General features: G+C 42.1%; 1 protein-coding gene across 15 annotated transcripts in view; it reads left to right on the top strand.

Annotated features, from left to right (window-relative positions):
• cadpsa (Ca2+-dependent activator protein for secretion a) overlaps positions 1–19,902 on the top strand; it is a 124,349-nt gene that overhangs the window by 17,385 nt on the left and 87,062 nt on the right. For 13 of the 15 annotated variants that reach the window (XM_054785697.1, XM_054785698.1, XM_054785699.1 and 10 more), the window contains exons 2-9: positions 2,342–2,455; positions 4,554–4,886; positions 11,371–11,451; positions 11,608–11,847; positions 12,214–12,335; positions 14,759–14,870; positions 15,403–15,542; positions 19,093–19,159. In XM_054785697.1, coding sequence (XP_054641672.1) covers positions 2,342–2,455; positions 4,554–4,886; positions 11,371–11,451; positions 11,608–11,847; positions 12,214–12,335; positions 14,759–14,870; positions 15,403–15,542; positions 19,093–19,159 — 1,209 coding nt within the window. The remainder of the gene's footprint in view (positions 1–2,341; positions 2,456–4,553; positions 4,887–11,370; positions 11,452–11,607; positions 11,848–12,213; positions 12,336–14,758; positions 14,871–15,402; positions 15,543–19,092; positions 19,160–19,902) is intronic. The other 2 variants (XM_054785711.1, XM_054785708.1) reach the window with 1 other exon arrangement.

A 19,902-nucleotide genomic window follows, 5' to 3' on the forward strand; every position in this document is an offset into this window, starting at 1 on the left:
ATACCGTGAGGGAGCGGTGTTCGAACCGCAATGTAGCACGGGACAACTGTTTATCGCTGTTACAGGTTGCAGGCAAGATAATAAGTGAAATGAATTTCCGAAAAGTGGGATTCAATGTTAATAAATGAAATATTTTTGTAGTTAGAGCATAGAAAACCTGACTATGACCTTCTAAATACGGTTTTTACCATTATTAGAGCCCTCTAGACATGAAATAGCACCCCTATAGACACCGTTACACTTGTATTACCCTGTATAGTAGACATGATAAGCGATAATAACACATAATAACTCACACGTTAGCATTTGGAAAGTTCCTTGTAATGTGGGTTGATCGCATAAAAATGTAAAAAAACGAAATATTGACAGCCTATTATCCATCCTCACTATGACATTTGTCACTTGATTGACACGCAGGGCAGCCATTCTGACGTGCATCTGGCATACACGTGCATCCATAAAATAATGGACCCTGCTGCACTGTGGTTGTCTTTGTTTACACCACATTGCGCAACTGGCTACGGGATGTCGGCAGCAATACAAGAGACGGCCACCGCTTTAAGCATAGCAAGCTTCCCAGCTAACTAGCGTCTAATTTATCTATTCTAAACTTAAGAAAGGGTTTGAAACAGAGTAGGGAAGAAGGACAAAGTCAGCAGCCAAAAGTGTACCACTTCCACACGGAAAGGGAGAACTTTTTTTTCGCTATGTCATGTCTATGACTGACAATCATTTGGAGCCACTGTCCAGACTCTGCATCCATGTCTGACTCCAAGTAGCGAGGGACAACTGTATGTGTGTACAGTCATCCCTCGCTACATCACTACATCATTTATTTTGTGTCTACAGGGCTCTAATAATGTTAAGAATCATATTTATTAAGTCATAAACAGGTTCTCTATGCTCTAAGTATGAAAATACCATTTATTAATATGGAATCCTACTTTGTGGAAATTCACTTATTGCTTATCTGGAACCAATTAACCGCGATAAACGAGGGATGACTGCACTTTCAATGTGCGCACTGAGCACAGGCCGGAACCTGACTTATTTGCGTTGGATGCATTCCTCAATAAATGTGATAGTAAAAACACAAAAGTGCAGTTTCTCTACTGTATTTCTCTACTTTCCATCTGACCTCCACTTTAGCAGCGTCTGTGTGGATTAAGAGTAGAAGACAGATGGTTCTGCTTTAGATCATCTAACTGTAGGAACTTTGACCCCCATTAAGGAAGCCTTAATCTCATACTGCTTCCTCAGGAGCAGTGGCCATGGTAACGGTTACCAGGGCTGCGGACAGCAAGTGGCCATTGTGTGGATTCTCCAAGCAGGAAGGAAGAGTAACTCATTGGTCTGTTTTCAGCGGAACAATACTTTCTCAGTTGAAGGACCTGACTCAGTAGAACACAAACACGTATTCATACTTAATTCAATCATAGTCAGACAGTGATTGGAATATCAATGTCACAGACCAAAGCTCTTGTTGTCTAGGGATAACGGAACATCAAGGGACATCAGGGCACTTCAGAAAATGAACCACCCAAAGGAAATGCGTGCATACAGATGTCATTGGTCACCTTCTACAACTCCTTAGCTACAAATGTACCAAATTGGATATAAACCGATCCAAGGGCAAAGGCGAGCCACAATACAGGTAGTCCGCAGAAGATCCCATCCCCGACACGGAGATGGCACTCCATCCTTTTCTGGGCGAGAACCATGGACTCGGGACGATCAGCTGCGAACCGATCCAGTGAGAGTTGAAGCTCATGCACCGATGAAGCCAACACGACCACAACATCTGCAAAAAGCAGAGAACCAATCCTGTGTCCCCCAAACGGGATCCCCTTAACGCACTGACTGCGCCTAAAAATTCTCCCTTTAGCAATGAACAGAATCTGTGGCAAAGGGCAGCCCTGCGGAACTGGAAACGAGTTTGACTTATTGCCGGCAATTGCGGACCAAGTTCTGGCAGCGGTCATGCAGGGAACGAACCGCCTGAATTCGGTGATCCAGTAGCCCATATACCTACAGAATTACTCGTGCACCAGGTCCACAGTTGCATGACCACTGACGAAAACAGAACAGAACAGAACTCGTACGTACGTAATAGCGATCTGAATTCACCCTAACATGCAATCTAATTTCAAAATGTACGCCAATTTTTTTTATTGTACCCAGCGATCTGCATCAGACACAAACTTTTACTCAAGGGCTCACACTGCCTTGTCATTTGCTTAACGGCCTTTCCCCATTTTTATTGACATTAGGGCCTAAACAACACTTAAAAATGAATACCTACTGTATACCTTTGCCGTCTTTCTTTCTGTGTTTTCACCAGATCAGTAAGCAGCAGCTGCAGACGGTCAAAGAGCGTTTCCAGGCATTCCTCAATGGAGAAACGCAGATCGTAGCGGACGAGGCTTTCATCAACGCAGTCCAGAGCTACTATGAGGTGAGTTAAGTACCAACTGCCTTCTCCATTTTCCCAGAATTGATCAATCCAAAAAAACATGTTGTGGTATTTAATTCTTTTCGTTTGAAAACAAATCTAATATCATGGCATTCTGCAACAGCTAAAAATGAGAGGCAGGGGGAGAGAGAGAGACTGATCCAGACATGGGGGAGGACAGAAATAGCGTGACAGTAATGGTTATGGGCTGCAGAAGTTAATCATAGTCATCATCACTGTTTACAGTATATTTTTTCACTTTACCAAATCAGACTCCCAAAGCCAACAACACTCCCAAAGCTTCGTACTTAAGAACAATGAAGAAGACTTTCAGTGGTATTTTACCGCACCCTCAGAAAGTGCATTTTAAAAATAATGTACAAGAAAAACATTATGGATTACTCCGCTGCAAGAAAGAAACAGGAATTTAAAACAAAGTGTACATAAGAAACATTTACCAACTCTGATATCACTGCCAGGGTCAGATATTCTTTAAGAAAGTGAATGTTCAATATCAAAATGGTGATGGGTCGTCTTGAAGTGTGTTGTTATATTCTTTAGTCAGACGTCATTATGCATGCTCTCGTCTGCACTTTTTTGGGGGGGATTTTGCCCATCGTCCACACCTTTATGTGAAACATGAGCACACGTCTTTCGCTTTTCTGTGCATTCTAAAGAGAGAGAAACAGTTAGCATGGGGGCGCTAACAATGCACGTCATGGGACACACCTATTTCGACTACAAATCCCTGTTAAAAACCTCCAACAAGGTTTTATGATTTTATGTACAGTATAAACTTACAAATTTATATAACATACAGTCGTCCCTCGCTTATTGCGGTTAATTGGCTCCAGACCCGACTGCGATCAATTATTTTTTTGCGATATAAGATTCAATGTTATATATAATAAATACATGGAATATTTTCATAGTTAGCATATAAAACCTGTTTCTGACTTTCTAAATGCGTTTTGTAACATCATTAGAGCCCTGTAGGCATCAATTAACACCCATGTATCACCTTTACACTCCTTTCTTTCTTTGTTCACACCACATTGCTCAGCTCTTATGCTGCAGGGACTCGAGGTAGCGAGTTAGCAAGCTAGCGAGCTAACCAGTTAGCCTGGAATTTATTTCTTCTAAACTTAAGAAGCCAAAGACTTACCACTTCCGCATGGAATGGGACACACCTGAGCTATAACTAGACCCAGATGGGCTTTCCAGGGGTTACTCAGCATGTTTTATGATGCTTAAATACTATCTCTTCGAACTCTTTGATACGTTTCAGTGGTGCCAAAATGACTTCCAAATATTGCAATGATAGAAATGTTTCTTTTGTATTACACAAATCAGCCTGTCAGAAAATAATAACTTTTTAACTTCTCGAGTTTTACTGGACCAATAAATAACTAAAAAATATATATTATATAGCAAATCCAGCTTTAACAAAAACATCTCTCAGAAATGTTTCCAAGTAATGATGTAAATAATAAAGATATAACTTCAACAAACAAAAAATATCTTTAGTCACATGCAGCAGAGTGTCAGAATACCGTTCAATTTACTGGTCCGATATAAAAAACAATAAAAACCAGGAGATTTTTATCGCTTTTTAAAGAAACAAAACAAAACCGAAGGACGGCCAGAGCAGGACATGAAAACAGGACAAATTTGTTTTTTGTGCAGTTTCATAGCGATCAAACTATTAAGTTGTGACTATTTACAGGGAGATGAGCTGCAGGCCTGTCCGAGGTGATCGATGGGCCAGTTGGGCAGGCCTGACCTAGAGTTGTTTAGAATAGGAACCACCAAACGTGAGAACAATCTGTACTGTCCCTATCCCTATCAAACGGCTGTGAAGTCTTTCCTCAGACGTAATACTCTTCCAAGAAGGAAGCACTTTTAAAGTGTCTGAATTCCAGCTTCAAGGCTACATTTTGGTCAACGCCCTTTGAGTGCACTAAACTCTCTGAGACATATTTAGAATTGTGAAAAGGTAATGATATGATAATAATACCTTAAAAGGAGACATTGTATGTACAGTGCCAACCAAATGGCAGATTCATCACCCTCTCCCATTTTCCGGATTTGTTGACACCAGGTTTTCCTGAAAAGCGACAGAGTGTGTCGGATGGTGCAGAGCGGGGGCTGCTCAGCCAGTGACTCTCGGGAGGTTTTTAAGAAGCACATCGAGAAGCGTGTGCGCAGTTTGCCAGAGATCGATGGCCTGAGTAAAGAGACTGTGCTCAGCTCGTGGATGGCCAAGTTTGACACCATCTACCGCGGGGAGGAGGACCCAAGGAAGCACCAGCAGAGACTGACGGCCAGCACCGCCTCTGAACTCATCCTGAGCAAAGACCAGCTGTATGAGATGTTTCAGCAGATTCTGGGCATCAAGAAGTTTGAGCACCAACTCCTTTATAATGCTTGCCAGGTCAGTGTGCATTCGGAGTGGATGAAGTATAATTGGCAAAACCAGTACGTTTGACACACACACACACACACACACACACACACACACACACACACATGCACATAAATACAAATAGTAGGTTTGGTATTAAGAGGGAATCATGGATGAGGAAATAAGCCTGTTTCAAATTTGAGGTTCACGGCTGGTGAGGCACTGACACCTTTGGAGTTTTTTGGGGGGTTTCCGGATCCGATATTGATATCGGACATCGGTTCAATAACAGCCAAAGAAACAATATCAGATTGTAATTATTATTATTAAATGGTGGCTTTTCCTCTCTATGGAAGGACGGCAGTGACAAGCACCTTCCAACTCATGCAGGCACCGACCCCTTCAAGGAGAGGGGGTTCTCCAAGCGCCTCCGCGTATGACATCGCTATGTATTTTATTGTCCGAGGAGCAAGAATAACGATGTGACGTTCACGTTAAAAACGTTAAAACGTTAAAAACGCTGTAGAAAGGCATGGCCTTTGTGCCGCATTATATTATTGGTGACCTGCCACAGAAAGCGGCAGGTGTCATGATCCAACTCGGAGTGCGTGCACAAGAGGAGACAGTCGCAGAAGCCTCATCTTAGGTTTCTGCCCCGTATTTCATCAGAAAATGTGGAAATTCTGCGATTTTTTTTACTGAAAAAATGTTTAGAATGACTGGAATCATATAGAAAATACATTTATAATAAAAATATAAATGTACCGCAGCAAAACACACAAATTGAGCTAGCTTGGGGGACTAGCTCGGTAAGAAAGACGTGGTAACAAAGTGTCTTGTCACGGAAAGCCGAAGGTTAGGTAGGAAGGCATCCGAATGAAGCGTGCTTTTCATGGCATCTAAAGGTCTACATAGACGTGAATGATAAAAACATATCATAAAACGATAAATGTACTGGAATATGCCAGCACTGGAGGACACTGGGTCCCTCCGAGCTTCACGTTTGATTTTTCGACCCTGTTGACCTTTTGAAATCAAACGTTTGATAGTTCTGCGATCACGACCCAATATCTTTCATGTCTGCTGCATCCTTCTGAAAGATTTTTTTTTTTTTTTTTACAATTTTTACTTTTCAAAGCCAGTCAAATCCTTTTACGGCCCATTTTGCGCGAGGAAGAGTATCTACCTAATAATTCTACACACCTTGATGTAAGGTGTTGACCACACCCTCCCTCAATGCACGAATACACACCAGCAGATATGATGAAACACGATGTTGAAGTTTACACAGCTTGGAGGTGGGAAATACGCATAGAAATGATGATACACTCACTTGCCTAATGATTGTATATGCAGTACATTTGGCCATCACGACAGGAAGTATGTTTGGAGGACTCAAGATGAGACTTTCACCTGGTCGTAGGGGTCTCACAAGATCTCGCGAGGTTAAAACGTCACAAGATTTCTCGTTCAGAAAATAGAATGTCTTGTGGGCGCTAGGCCTGGGATGATGACGACACATAAAAAACACAATAAATGAAAATGAACTCGGTCATTTTGACAGCCTTAATGTATCGCCATGTGCGTGCGTGTCTGTTTTCCTCGTCTCTAACCTCCAAACAGGCAGGAGGGGGGTTCGCTCTGTGCACTGGTTTCAACACCTTGCCGCATTTGTTCCATAGGACAACAGCATCATCTCTTCGTCTCGGCAGGTGGAGGCGGGGCCGCTAGCGTACACACAGAGTGCAGAAGCGTAGTAGATACATTAGCAGTATCGTCCCGTGAACTGAGTGTCTCGTGACACCCCCACCTGGTAGCATCATGCACTGCAAAAAGTGGATGGGACCGTGAAGGCGGAGGACTTCCTCTCAATTCACAGCAAAGGCTGAAACTCGTGCGCTCCGACAGGACCGTGACCCCAAACACACGTTTGTGCACTACGCCTGGGCCAGGAAAACTAACCATTTCAAATGAACTCCATCTTTTCTGCCAGGAAGAATGGTGAAATACCCCCCCGGTTGAGTTGTAAAAGAAGTGATTGCACTTTAACAAGCTGAATACACACGGAGCGCGGGGATCACAAAGGGAGGATGTCTTGTTATGGATGTGCCTTTAGCAGTAATGACGACTGGTAGCAGAGGGCAAATTCAATTGAAGGCCAATGCAGCGGATATGTTGTGATGGAAGAGCAAAGTGGGTGTACTTTTCCTTTCATCAGATGGGTTTTAGCCATTAGGGATGTGGTGGGGGCTCAGCAGCCACTGAAAGCCTTGGGATGCAGTGGGAAAAGTGAACTAGTCTGTGCCTGGAAAAGCGGGACTGATTCATTATCTGCTTGAGTCAAATTGTTCAAATGAACTCGTTGCTTTTTTTAAAACAACTTTATGTCATACCAAAGTTCTTGTTCCTTTGAACTCCTTCATTTAAAAGAGATAAATTAGCACCAATATATGTGTGCACTATATTAAAACATGATTATGTTCATGGCTTCATTTATTTCAAGCATGCTTGCAATAAGGAACTTATGATGGTTACAGTTTATTTACCGTAATGTCCGGTGTATAAGCTGCTACTCTTTTCTTAAACTTTGAACCCTGTGGCTTATTTATGGCTATGTTCTAACCTCGTGACATCACCTTTACTTCAGAACTACTACTAATTGTTTAAATACTGTGCCGCTCGCGAGTCAGCGAGGAAACGGTAGCTCCAATCACGAGCTATCGGTGAACTCACGACGAGCTTGTCAACCTATTGGAAGTCGCACGAGGTCATTACTCGATTTAACAGTCTGACTTACGGTGTCATCTAAACTCATCACACGGCAACTTAACACTCAAAAGGTTTAAGGAAAATACAATACAAGTACCAACACGAGTTTAAAATGAAAAAAACAATTTTTTTAATGTTTTCCCGTAATGCGTTTCGTCCTAGCAAGCAAAGCATTTCATTGGTTATGCCTGCTCGGGCGCTGCAATGATGTCAGCCTCCCTCTGGGCTCCTCTGACTCCCTCTGGTGGACAGAGGCAGCAGTGGAGCACAAATGCTCGTTTATACTAGAGGTTGAAGGTGGTCAAGGTGCTCAATTAATCATTGAAAGCTTGTCTGTTCGCTAATGACTAGTTCCTCATGGTTTGCAAATGTTTCTGACATGTGGTTTGAGGGAGCTGTGGTCTTGGATAATCCTCGTGCTGTTTTTTGTGATGCTGCTTCAAATGCGCGGTGAGGCTGGTCGTATTAAAATTCCACGGTTCTGTGTCACCACAGGAAACATGCGCGCGACATGTTTTGCAGTCAGCTGTGATGTCTTTTTCGGACTTTAGCCGCTCGGCTAACATCACACCTGCTCCTCGCCAAACACGCTAGCGCGCACTGTTGTGATCACGTAGGCTCTGCAATGGACGGCTTGCATCGGAATAGTAATATCAGAGATTTTAGATGCAAGCTGATATAATCCACATATCGGACTGGTAGCCGATATCGATATCGGTCCTTTTTAGCATTTTCATCTGTGAAATATTCAGGGTTGTCTGCTTTAAGAGCCATACTTGATGAGATGCCCCATGTTGCCCTCATGTTATTTTTGTTGTTGTTGAGTATTTGATCATTGTACAGTTGTCCCTTGTTTATAGCAGTTCATTTGCTCCAGACCTTACAGTGATAAATGAATTTCCGCAATATAGGATTCAATATTAATAAATGGCATATTTTGTTGTTAGAGCATAGAACACCTGCTTACGACTTTCGAAATACAGTTTTCAATGTTATTAGAGCCCTGTAGACATGAAATAACACCCACATAGTCACCTTTACACTCCTATTATTCATTGGTTACAACACATTATGCAACTCTTTCGCTGCAGGGAGTCGAGATGGCCGCTAGCCAGCCAGCTAGTGAGTTAGCGAGCTAGCTAGCGAGCTAACCAGTTATCCTCGAATTCATTTCTTCTAAACTTAAGAAGCCAAAAACTTACCACTTCCACATGGAATAGGAGGAGAACTTTTTTTCACTCTATCATGTCGGACATGCCGTGGCTGACTTCATGAATTCATGCAGTGTTAAGATAATGTCATGTAAGGTAATGTCCCAATGTTTTGTGTCATTACTGCCACCTAGTGACCAGAATACTACGTGTCACTCGTATTCCAATATGTTTTCACTCATAATAAACCATAGTCTACCACAAAACAGACATCATTTATTAATTAATTAATTTCTGAAAAAACACGATATCGTCCAGGGACGACTGTAGTCTGCTTAGCACACCCGTAAAATGCTGTTAACTTGTTTTTAAACATTTTTTTTTATTTTCTGTTTCTTACAAGCCTTTTGCAATAGTCTCCTGTGCCTGTGTGTGTGTGTGTGTGTGTGTGTGTGGGGGGGGGGGGGGGGGGGGGGGGGGGGGGGGGGGGGGATAATTCGGGATTTTTTTTTATTTATTTTTTGATGATGATGATAGTAGTCGACGATGTAGTTGTAATTTCTAATTCAAACGTGTCCACAGAAGCAAATAGGTGGAGCATAGAATGCACGGACAATCCCAATGGCTTTTATCTGCTTCAAAGTGGTTTCTAAGGCAACTGTACACGGAGACAACCACTCGTCCCTCGTTTTCCTTCCCTTCCCTTCTCATGCTAACGCTGACGTCCCCCAACTGAATGAAGGCTAAGTTGCAGTGGCTTATCGATCCATTTATACAGATGGCAATTAATAAATGGAGGAAATTGCAGGTCATTGTGTGCCAGCTGACTCATCTGTCCATCGGAAATGCCACACTTTGTCCCATGCATGTGCAGCATGTTGTGTTGTGCATGTTATTTTTTAAAATGTATTATTAAAATGATTTTTAGTGACACGCGTGGTTATAAAACAGATGGCTCTTCTGGATTCTCCTGCTTTTCCAAGATTTTGACCTTTTTCTTGTCTCAATTAACATATAAATTATCAGCGCTTCTCAAATAGTGCTGTGCCCTCCAGGGGTCGGGGGGTGAGTTGTCGAGGGTATGCAAGGGGGGGCGGAGCTTTCACTGTGTTGTTCCGCTTGGTCATGTTTGGTCTCCACTTGCTAGGTCAGTGGACGGATCACAGGTTCTCAGTGAAGACTCCAGTTCAGAGCCTTCACTTGAAATAAAGTATGTGAATTGCGACTGAAGCCAAGGTCACAAGCGGTCGTAGTTGATGGGCGCTTCCGTTTTTTTCAGGTTGCAAGACAAACTTACACACTACGTACGGCCAGTGTGTGTCTTTCCTGCATTTTGTTGGTGTCTTGTTTGACCAAAATGTACATTTTCTTTGTACGTCGCACTTGCGGACTGCTGTGTGTGTCGTGCGCCACACGTGCACCCCCACATACATAATCAGTGCAGCCAACGCACGTTCAGATATTTCCTATGTCCTCCATGTAGCAAGCTAATAGGCTGCTAACGGGGACATTTTGCGGTGAAAAAACAATTTAAGAACACAGTTGAGCAAACGCAGTGTATTAACTCATCCAATCACAGCCATTTTGCAAAAGACAGCCCCTTCAGCAGCGGCCATTTTAGATCTTTAAAGGCACACAGAATATTGTGTTCTATGGTTACAAAAACATGGAACCTACCAAAGGAAACATTAGACTCCCGTGTTTCACACAGCTTTTTGTGAAAAGATACATTTCAAGCATAACTTTCACTTTCACTTTGCTTTGGTGACACCTCAAATATGTCAACAACTATACCACAACACAAACAACACAAACAAGGTGTTGTTTTACATCAAAATAACAATTTATTTACAAATGTAACACCATGAAATATTTACAATTTCCCATTTGGAACTGAACTATGTGAGTGCGCGCATGTGCATGCGTTGAAATTTCCCTCCAATGCGTAACCTCCTGCACGCTACACTCCTCCACGCTCTCTCACTTCCTCCTTCCTGTCATGTGTGTTTGGTCCGTCCACATGATCTCTGCCGAGCTTTTACCAAATGCACTTCTGCCACCTTGTGGCCGTTTTTCATGGCTTAAAATTGCTCTGAAGTGAAATCCATTAGTGGAGAGCTGCGTCATCGCCTCTTTTTGCTTCTCATGCAAAAAAACATAAATGCTTGCGTTTGAGTTCATAAAAAGGTACAACCACGTCTTTGGTATCAAATGAGTTAATAATCAAGATTCAAGAGTTTTATTGTCATATGCACAGTAAAACAGGTCGTTATACTAATAATGTGACAAGAGGCGCCCCCTGTTGTGCTCGAGCCAAAAAATGTACACAAACTGAGGAAAATTTTGGCCTGAATTTTTAAGATTAACCGAAAAACTAAGCAAAGTTACCAATGAGGAGGACTCCAACTTGAACACGTCACGTTACAAATTGTAAATTGCATTTGAACTCCTCCATGACTTCATCTCTGTTTGCCTTCTTTACATTTTACTCTCTTCTTCCCCCCCCCCCCCCCCCCCCCCCCCCCCCCCCCCCCCCCCCCCCACCACCACCACCACCACCACCACCACCACCACCACCACCACCACCACCACAGCTGGACAATCCAGATGAACAAGCAGCTCAGATCAGAAGAGAACTGGATGGAAGGTTACAAATGGCAGACCAGATTGCTCGTGTAAGCATCCATGGTGTCCATTTTCGGTCTTCCTACTATTTAATTACTAAGTAGTACACTTCTTATAGATGCGTGATCAATATGGTATTGCATTGCATTGAATTGAACATAGGTTACTGTGAACATCTAATCAATATGTTGACTTCCTGGTTTAAGCAGCTCGGCGGAAGGTTCCCAAGGTTTGCGTCCAGAGAGATGGAGGCCATGTTTATCGAAGAGCTGCGGTCCTCCGTCAACTTGCTGATGGCCAACCTGGAGAGCATGCCGGTGTCCAAAGGAGGAGAGTTTAAGCTGCAGAAGCTGAAGCGAGGTCACAACACGTCTATTATAGACATGGGCCAGGAGGATGAGAACATCCTGTCCAAATCCGACGTGGTGCTATCCTTCACCCTGGAGGTTGGTTGAGATCAATCAAGCTCCGAATTTTGGAACGCCGACTCATTTTTTTAATATTTTCAGTGTCAATTTTTTGAACTCATTGCCCATTTCTTCTTACATACTGTAAGTTCAGCGAATGACGAAAAAGCGTGAGTAATTGATGGCCCCTTTGGCACACACTCCTGATTTCTTAATGTTGATGTTCTCCGATTTTTGGTCAACATTTGCAATAAAAGTGGCTGCTGTATACTGTATTAGATTCAGCTCCAGAAGCCTCCCCTTCTGTCTTCAGTTGCCATTGTTCACTTGTGCCACAATCAGTGAAAACACACTGGACCCCTCTTGTGTTCTGTTAAGTTGTTGCTTTACTTGTTTATTTAACAGGTGGTCATCATGGAGGTGCAGGGTCTGAAGTCGTTGGCACCAAACAGAATAGTTTACTGCACCATGGAGGTGGAGGGAGGACACAAACTACAGACAGACCAGGCCGAGGCCTCCAAACCCATGTGAGTGTCCCCTTAACAGCATACGTTGAACTCACGTCATTCAACTACACAATCTGGTTTTTGTTGTCGTTTTTCGTGTACATCGTTTGGAAGATTAATGCCAATAATGTGGCATCTGTTTGAAGTGATTGACCGTGAGTGTGCATGGTGTGTAACATAAAGACATGAAGTAGCTGATCAAACTGATGGCTTCCAACGTTGCTGGCGTGACAAGGAGATCCCACGTGAGATGTGGGCGCCATCGTGATCCGCCAATGGAACAACGGAGCTTCAGGTTGTGCAGGGGCGTCAAACGGCAGCTGGCTATGTGGAGATGTCGCAGGGTGCATCCCTTGTGACTGAAGGCCCTCGTCTGTGTTGTAAAGATTGGCTTTTTCAACAGGAAAAGGACTTCTTCCAGAGGAGTAACCTCACTCTTGTGGACCATCCTGCGTGTTCTCCTGGTCTCAATCCAATTGATAACATTTGGGGATGGATGGCAAGGGAAGTTTACATCAGTGGATGTCCTCCGTGAAGCCATCTTCACCAGCTGGGGCAACATTCCGCTCAGTTGGACCCACTTCAGTTTGCGTGTAGGTCAGGTAGGGTGGGTGGAAGTTGCAACAGGAACCCGTTGAACATGATTTTAAAGCAGCCTTGCTGATTTGAGTGAAAAAAGCCAGGCTGATCCCGGCAGAACCAGATCACCCTCAGGAGTTCAGTATGCTTCCTTCCGGACGCAGATACTGTATCTGCTGCCGAGCTGCAGGACAAACAGACTGACGGATTGACTTCTTCCTGCTGCGATTAGACTTTGAAATGACTTGATGTGATCACATGTGTGCGTCTTGTCGTCCATGTTTGTTCTCCACCGGCTGTAAAACTAATTACCCCTCTGGGGTAATACAGTTTATTGATTTATCGATTGAAAAGCAGTCCCCGTGTGGCAAAGGCAAACGGACAGCCTGCACTGGCGTGTCATTGGCCCGTGGGTTTTCCTCGAGGAACGCGCTCATGATGGCTGACAGCGGGTCCCCGATGGGCAAAGCCTCCCTTTGTCTGTGTGTTTCCTTTATACTGAAAAGCACGTGAGTTTGGCGAGCAGTCGTCCGACGTCGTCGTGTGTGTTTGTGTAGGATTCTGTCTGTTTTGAAGCGGCTCTGCACGGTTCCTGCTCAGGATTCGGTGAATAATCACTCAACGGGGAAAGGCTAGCTCCGTCTTTCTCAACTTTGACGGTGTGTACTTCTTTTGCCAGTTGTCTTGAGTTCTTGCAGCGTTTCCTCAGCGCAGGCTGCGAGGTTTTCCAGCTTTCCACGACCTTGAACAGAGTAAGCTGTCACAAATGGGTGAATGGATGCCGGATGCTTTTTCTTGTTGGCCCGCGGCACATTCGAAAAAATATCATTTCACAAGAAACCTGAAACAAAAGGGAAAAAAAATGCAAAGTCAGCAGTAGTTTTACAAAAATAAAGTCAAAATATTAAGAGAGAAAAGTTGATTTCTAACGAGAAAAAAAGTGTTATGAGATTTCTGACTCGTAATATTGTGAGGAAAAGTAATGTCATTTTTAGCAGCGCAGGTTGAAATAGTATTTCTTTTAAAGTTGTGATATTAGGAGAAACTAACAAAACAAAATAAAGTTGTCATTTTTGTCATTTATTCCCAGAATATTTTGACTGTATTCCCATAATATAACTTTTTCCCCAACCAAATTTTCCAAAAATTACAGCTTGATTTAGTTTTGTTTGTTTCCCATAATACATTTTTTTCTTTCGTATTTATTGTGCTGCTAAAATGACTATTTTCCCTCATGTAGTACGACTTTAAAATTGCGACTTTTTTTCTTGCTAAAATACGACTTTTTTTCTCTTAGTACTTTATTCTTGTAAATTACAGATGCTTTTCTTCTTCCTTTTCTGCTGTTTTAAAAAATGTTTCCAACTATTTCAACTTTCTTTGTTGTAAATTTCCTTCTCGTAATTCTGACTTTATTGTCGTTATACTTTGACTTTATTTTCAAGATATATTAGAACTTTTTTAGGACTGTAAAAAAAGAAAAATCTTGAATTTTTCACCTTCATGCTTCAAAAGTGACGTTATCTTTCCACATAATATGACTGCGTTATTCTTAACCTTTATTTCAGGGTTTTTTTGTGGATGTTTGATGTTATTGGATCTTTGAAGCATAGAAGCATGAAGAACATTCACTGGATGATCTGCCGTAGGCACTTTCTACTTAAAAGGAACCGTGGAACCAAACGGTTTCAGTTGATGATGTTGGTACGCAACAGGAAGTAAAGTAAGCACCTTGTAGCTCAGGTGGGGGTGGTGTAAGTAGCCCATCCCGAAGGATTTTTAACTGGAAAGTCAGGATAGAATAAAGAATCAAGCTAATCACTTTCCAAGTTGCCGGGCTAACCCATGAATGAATGTGTGTCCAGGTGGGGAACCCAGGGGGATTTCACGACGACGCAGCCGCTACCTGCCGTGAAAGTGAAGCTCTTCACTGAAAGCACTGGAGTGTTGGCCCTGGAGGACAAGGAGCTTGGACGGGTAAAACATGACTCATCCAGTCAGTGAGAGAGTGAACGCTCCCAATGATTGCCCATCACAGCAGGCCCTGTCTTAGACTCGTTATGGGCATGCCTGCAATGCAGAGCAGCCCATCTAGACATCGATGTCGGTTTATTCTGCCACTTTTTCCACGGTTCATGCAGAACAAACCGTAAGAAGGACCCCCGCACATGTTTCATCGTTGGATTGGTGTGGTTCGTGAGCAGAGCGGTATTTATTTTTTATAACATTTCATGTAACCGTGGTGACAGCATTAACGAAAGATGGGTCACTGCTATTAGGTACACCGGTGACGTGATTAGGTACACCACTTCTCCCATCAATTTTGATGCGAGCATGCTAACTATTAGCATGTCAGCATTTAATTTGCTCATGTCTACATGCTAAATTATACACGGCAATGCTTGCTGGCATGACACAGCATGCTAGCAAACATCGGGCCAGAGGTTCATAACACGGGACATGCCCATCAATAATTTTGTAGTTGTTGATGTTGTGGTATTACTTGCAGGTGGTGCTCCATCCAACGCCAAACAGTCCCAAGCAGTCTGAGCTGCACAAGATGTCAGTTTCCAAAGGCTGCCCAGACAGTGACCTCAAGATCAAATTGGCTATTCGCATGGACAAACCGCAGAACATGAAGCATTGTGGGTAAGTGTGTGTGCCATATGGTGTCTTTGCTGAATACAATTGCTGTATCATAAACATTGTAAACACGATATGGACAGAAACATTTAGGTACACGTTTGTTTGAGCACGACTAAAACGAATGTCATTTACTTTCCTCTCTAATTAAAAAGATGAACCATCAATACTTGGTTATGTTAGTCAGTCAAATTCAAGTCAATGATGAACCTTTATTTCATGTTTTTTGTGGGTTTTTGTTGATATTGAATGTTTGAAGAATAGAAGCATGTGAGGTGCAGATGCTAGCTGCTGGTGATGTGCGGCCTGAAAGCATTTTGTGTGTTTTTTGCACAAATACCAGAGCCTGTAAAGTGCAATTACGGGTAAAGTTCATTGTATTTACAGTAAAGACTGGTAGAACTGTCAGGCTCCACGGCCCACCACTGCAACACCAGCTGAGTGTTTGCTGCTCTCTTGTGGTCACCTGGCGTTACTGCACAGTCAACAAACAGACAGGAAGCCTACGTAGTGAAAATGAAAGGATGCAAGGACCACTGATATTTTGTGAAGAAGTTATTTATATTTTAAGAAAAAACTGCATCTCAGCTTTGTGATATCGGTGAAAAAGCGCACTGTTCGAATCAACTTTGCTCTTTGCTCTTTTTTGATACATATTTTTTTAATCAAATATTTCAACTTTCTTCTTACAAAAATCTTCATTAATTTTCTTTTTGTAATATTTTGACTATTCCCATAATCTAACTTTTTTCTTTTATTCTTGTAAATTACAGATGCTTTTCTTGTTCATTTTTTGCTGTTTTTAAACATTTTTCCAACAATTTCAACTTTCTTTGTTGTAAATTTCCTTCTCGTAATTCTGACTTTCTTGTCGTTATACTTTGACTTTATTTTCAAGATATATTAGAACTTTTTTAGGACTGTAAAAAAATAAAAAACTTGCATTTTTCACCTTTCTGCTTCTAAAGTGACGTAATTTTTCCACATAACATGGCTGCGTTATTCTTGTAAAATTACTGCGTTTTTCTTGTGAGATCACAACCTTTTTCTCGTAATATTTGGAATTTAATCGTGTAAAATTGCTGCTGATTTTTTCCATTTTTGCTGCCGCGTTTTTTTTTTTTTTTTTTTTTTTTTTTTTTTAGTTTTCTTGTGAAATTAAGTTTTTAGAATGTGCTGCGGGCCAATGTAAAAAAAAAAAACGGCAAATGGCCCCCGAGCCGCACTTTGGACACTGTTCCACTAGAAAGCCATTTTAAGAAAATCTACCAGCTTTCTACTGATTTATTCCGAATGAAGTATTTTTTTCCTGCTTAGATAGAAGACCGAAATAAATTTTTACATTGAAAAAAGACATCATTTTTACCGACTATCACATGGATCAAATCGACCAATGAACTGCGGGATGATGTGGAAAAACAAGTTAGAAGTTAGAGTTGCACTTCGAAACGGAACGTTACAAGGATTGGTGTTACTGTTGTGCCACATTTTACGCTCCTTTTGTTTTATTCTTATGACGCTTCAGCCTGTTTTCTTGGAGAAGAGGCTGCAGGGCTTGGCTGAAAGATGCCCCCCTCTTGCACTTGCTGCACCAAAACAAGCCAGCCTCTTGGGGCGTCGCCTCATGGATGGCGTTTTATTCAGAAGGACGGGCAGCAACAGCTCAGAGAAGGACCGGGGGGGGAAAGGCAGACTGAAGCAAGCTCACGGGTCGGCCTGGTAGGGCTGCAGGGAAGCGGGGTCCTCACCCTCGCATGTTCTTTTAAAAGAAAAGCCCCCTCGCTTCTCCGTTTTGGTCCAACAAAGCATGTGACGTGTGTGCATGTTAGCGTAAAGCAGCGCTGCTTTTACTGTGGTGTCTTGGTTCATGCTGGTGCCAGCAACTCATAGAATGGTTTGTACAGATAAATACATCCAGCAAATATGATCAGGTTCTCAACACAGTAATGACCGTCATGTAATCCTTATTATTATATCATATTTGTGTAGTAGAAAACCTAATTACAAACATTAAACATTATTAGAGCCCTCAAGACATGAAACGACACCCTTTCAGTCTCCTTTCACGGCGGAACAAAACTAAGCAAAGTTGTAATTTCTGGAAAATTAGGTTGGGGAAAAAGTGATAATATTATGGGAATAAAGTCAACATTTTTGGGGCATAAAGTCGTAATATTGCAAAAAAACAATTTATGAAGATTATTTGGAAAATAAAATAAAAAAGAGAAAAAATGGGAATAAAAGAGCAAAGGCCAAAGTTCTGCTAATAATATTCATTTTCAACTATATCACCAAGATGAGATGCAGTTTTATTTTGAAATATATACCGTTTAACTTCTGAGCATATCTTCATGTGTTGCTTGACAAAATATCAAAGTTGCATCCTTTTCATTTTCTACGATGTGGCCCTCGCTGGAAAACGTTCGGACACCCACGCTTGAATGAACTCAAAATAAGCGGAAAAGGTAAAAAAACGGAATTCCAAAAAAATTCAAATGAAAAAACGGAATTTGTGAACAAATAAAATGGGTTTCAGAGGGCTCTGAGAGCGTTTGTGAAATTGATGTATTGATCTATAACCATGTCAAATGGTTCATCCTACCCCAAAAGCATTTTGCACATCCATTTTTTCCCAACTTTATTGTTTATGAGATGGCCTTTTATTGGATCTTTTACTGGATGAGGCACCTGACTCACAGGGGTTTGTTACAAAAGCCCAACAATATTGTTGGTCCTGCTGTGTAAACTTACTTTGGTTGCAGTATTTTCATTCGTTGAAGAGCTGTTTTCATAACCATATTCTATTCCACACATTCACGTTTGTAACGAAAGCTTATTATTAAAAAAAAAAAAAAAAATACCAGATCCGATTGGCAAGACTATAAAAAAAGCCTTCAGTTTCTCTGCCCTCTGAGTCTCACGTTAAAACCATCTTTTCAAACTTGCTTCTAATGTTTAATCCCACGATTGTGCAGATTTTGTCATTTGAACTGGATGTGAATCCTGATTGCATTGCTTGCTCTGCTGGAAAGTGCCTTTTGGCTTTTTTAGAGAAGCGCTTCTAAAATTATTATTATTATTATTATTGTTATTATTAACCTTCCGACTCCATCCTCCTGGGCCACTGCCGCCCTTCTGCTGTATAATCTTGGCTTCAATGCAAAGTACATTTGTGCTCAGGAATCCATTTATTATGAACAACAGAACATCACACATTTTTGACACGAATTCTGGTATTTTAAAACAAACATCACGAATGTTTTCTAGGAGTTATAGCCCACATCTTTCCACTTTAAACGGGAGAAAAATGTTAGGAGTTAATAGATTTGAACGTTACTATTTATTGTGGCAGCGATAGATGTGTTTGCTTGCAATAACCTCGTTCAACCAGAAGATGTCGCGGTCGAAGAAGACTTCCTACACGGAATGAACACTCCAGTGCCACCCGTGTTATCCCTCAAACCATCCAGCAAGCTGAGAACACGATAAGAAATGTCAGCAAACGTGTTGACTTTAATCATTCCATGTTCACGTGCTGCCCTTTTTGGTCCCACAGGTACTTGTTTGCGATTGGCAAAAATGTGTGGAAAAGATGGAAGAAACGATTCTTTGTGCTCGTTCAGGTAAGAGCTTTTTTTTTTAAACTAAAAAGTTTCCACAAAGCACTTTGCTTCAAATAATATACAAGATGAACGAGCCAAGTCTTCTGCATTAAAAGTAATAAAATGATCATTTCTAGGGGTGAAATCGCCATGACGATCGAGTATTTTAAGTACATACTGTGTATTCATCTGGATATCGTTAAGCAAAATGATTCATCTCATTGCGTGTTCCAGTTCAAATGCGTGTAAGATTGAGGAAATATCAAAATAATGACCGTGTAATGCAGACTTCATGCTACTTTGGCTGCCTCGTGGTGATCCACCCTGAGCCTGTTCTACTCCAATAGTCGTACTTTGCAGCACAAAAGGGAGATGCAACCAAGCTGTCGTGCCTCAGCTGTCAAGGGAATGATGGGGAAGCCAGGCAGGCTTTTGTCAGGAGTTTGGGGGCTGAGCAGCCATTTCCTGGTGACTGCATCGGGAGGTGGGCAGCATGCGGGGGAACGCTTGTCGCTCGTGCGCTGTGGAGGATATGTCTCAGAGCTACAAGTTGACAGGGGATTGACAAAGTCGAACACTCGCTGGCCTAACACTTGCAGCTAGAAAAGCCTGAGCGCGAACTTGAAGCCTCTTGGTAGCTGCTGGCTAAATATATAGCAAGTGACAAATAGCGCGCAATCCACTCAGCATTCAAGAGTGTGTGTTTGAGTTTTCTGTGTGCACAAACAGAACCTACCACTCCATCGTGCTCGTGTTATTCTACA

Source organism: Dunckerocampus dactyliophorus, chromosome 8, assembly GCF_027744805.1.
Source record: "Dunckerocampus dactyliophorus isolate RoL2022-P2 chromosome 8, RoL_Ddac_1.1, whole genome shotgun sequence".
NCBI lineage: Eukaryota > Metazoa > Chordata > Actinopteri > Syngnathiformes > Syngnathidae > Dunckerocampus > Dunckerocampus dactyliophorus.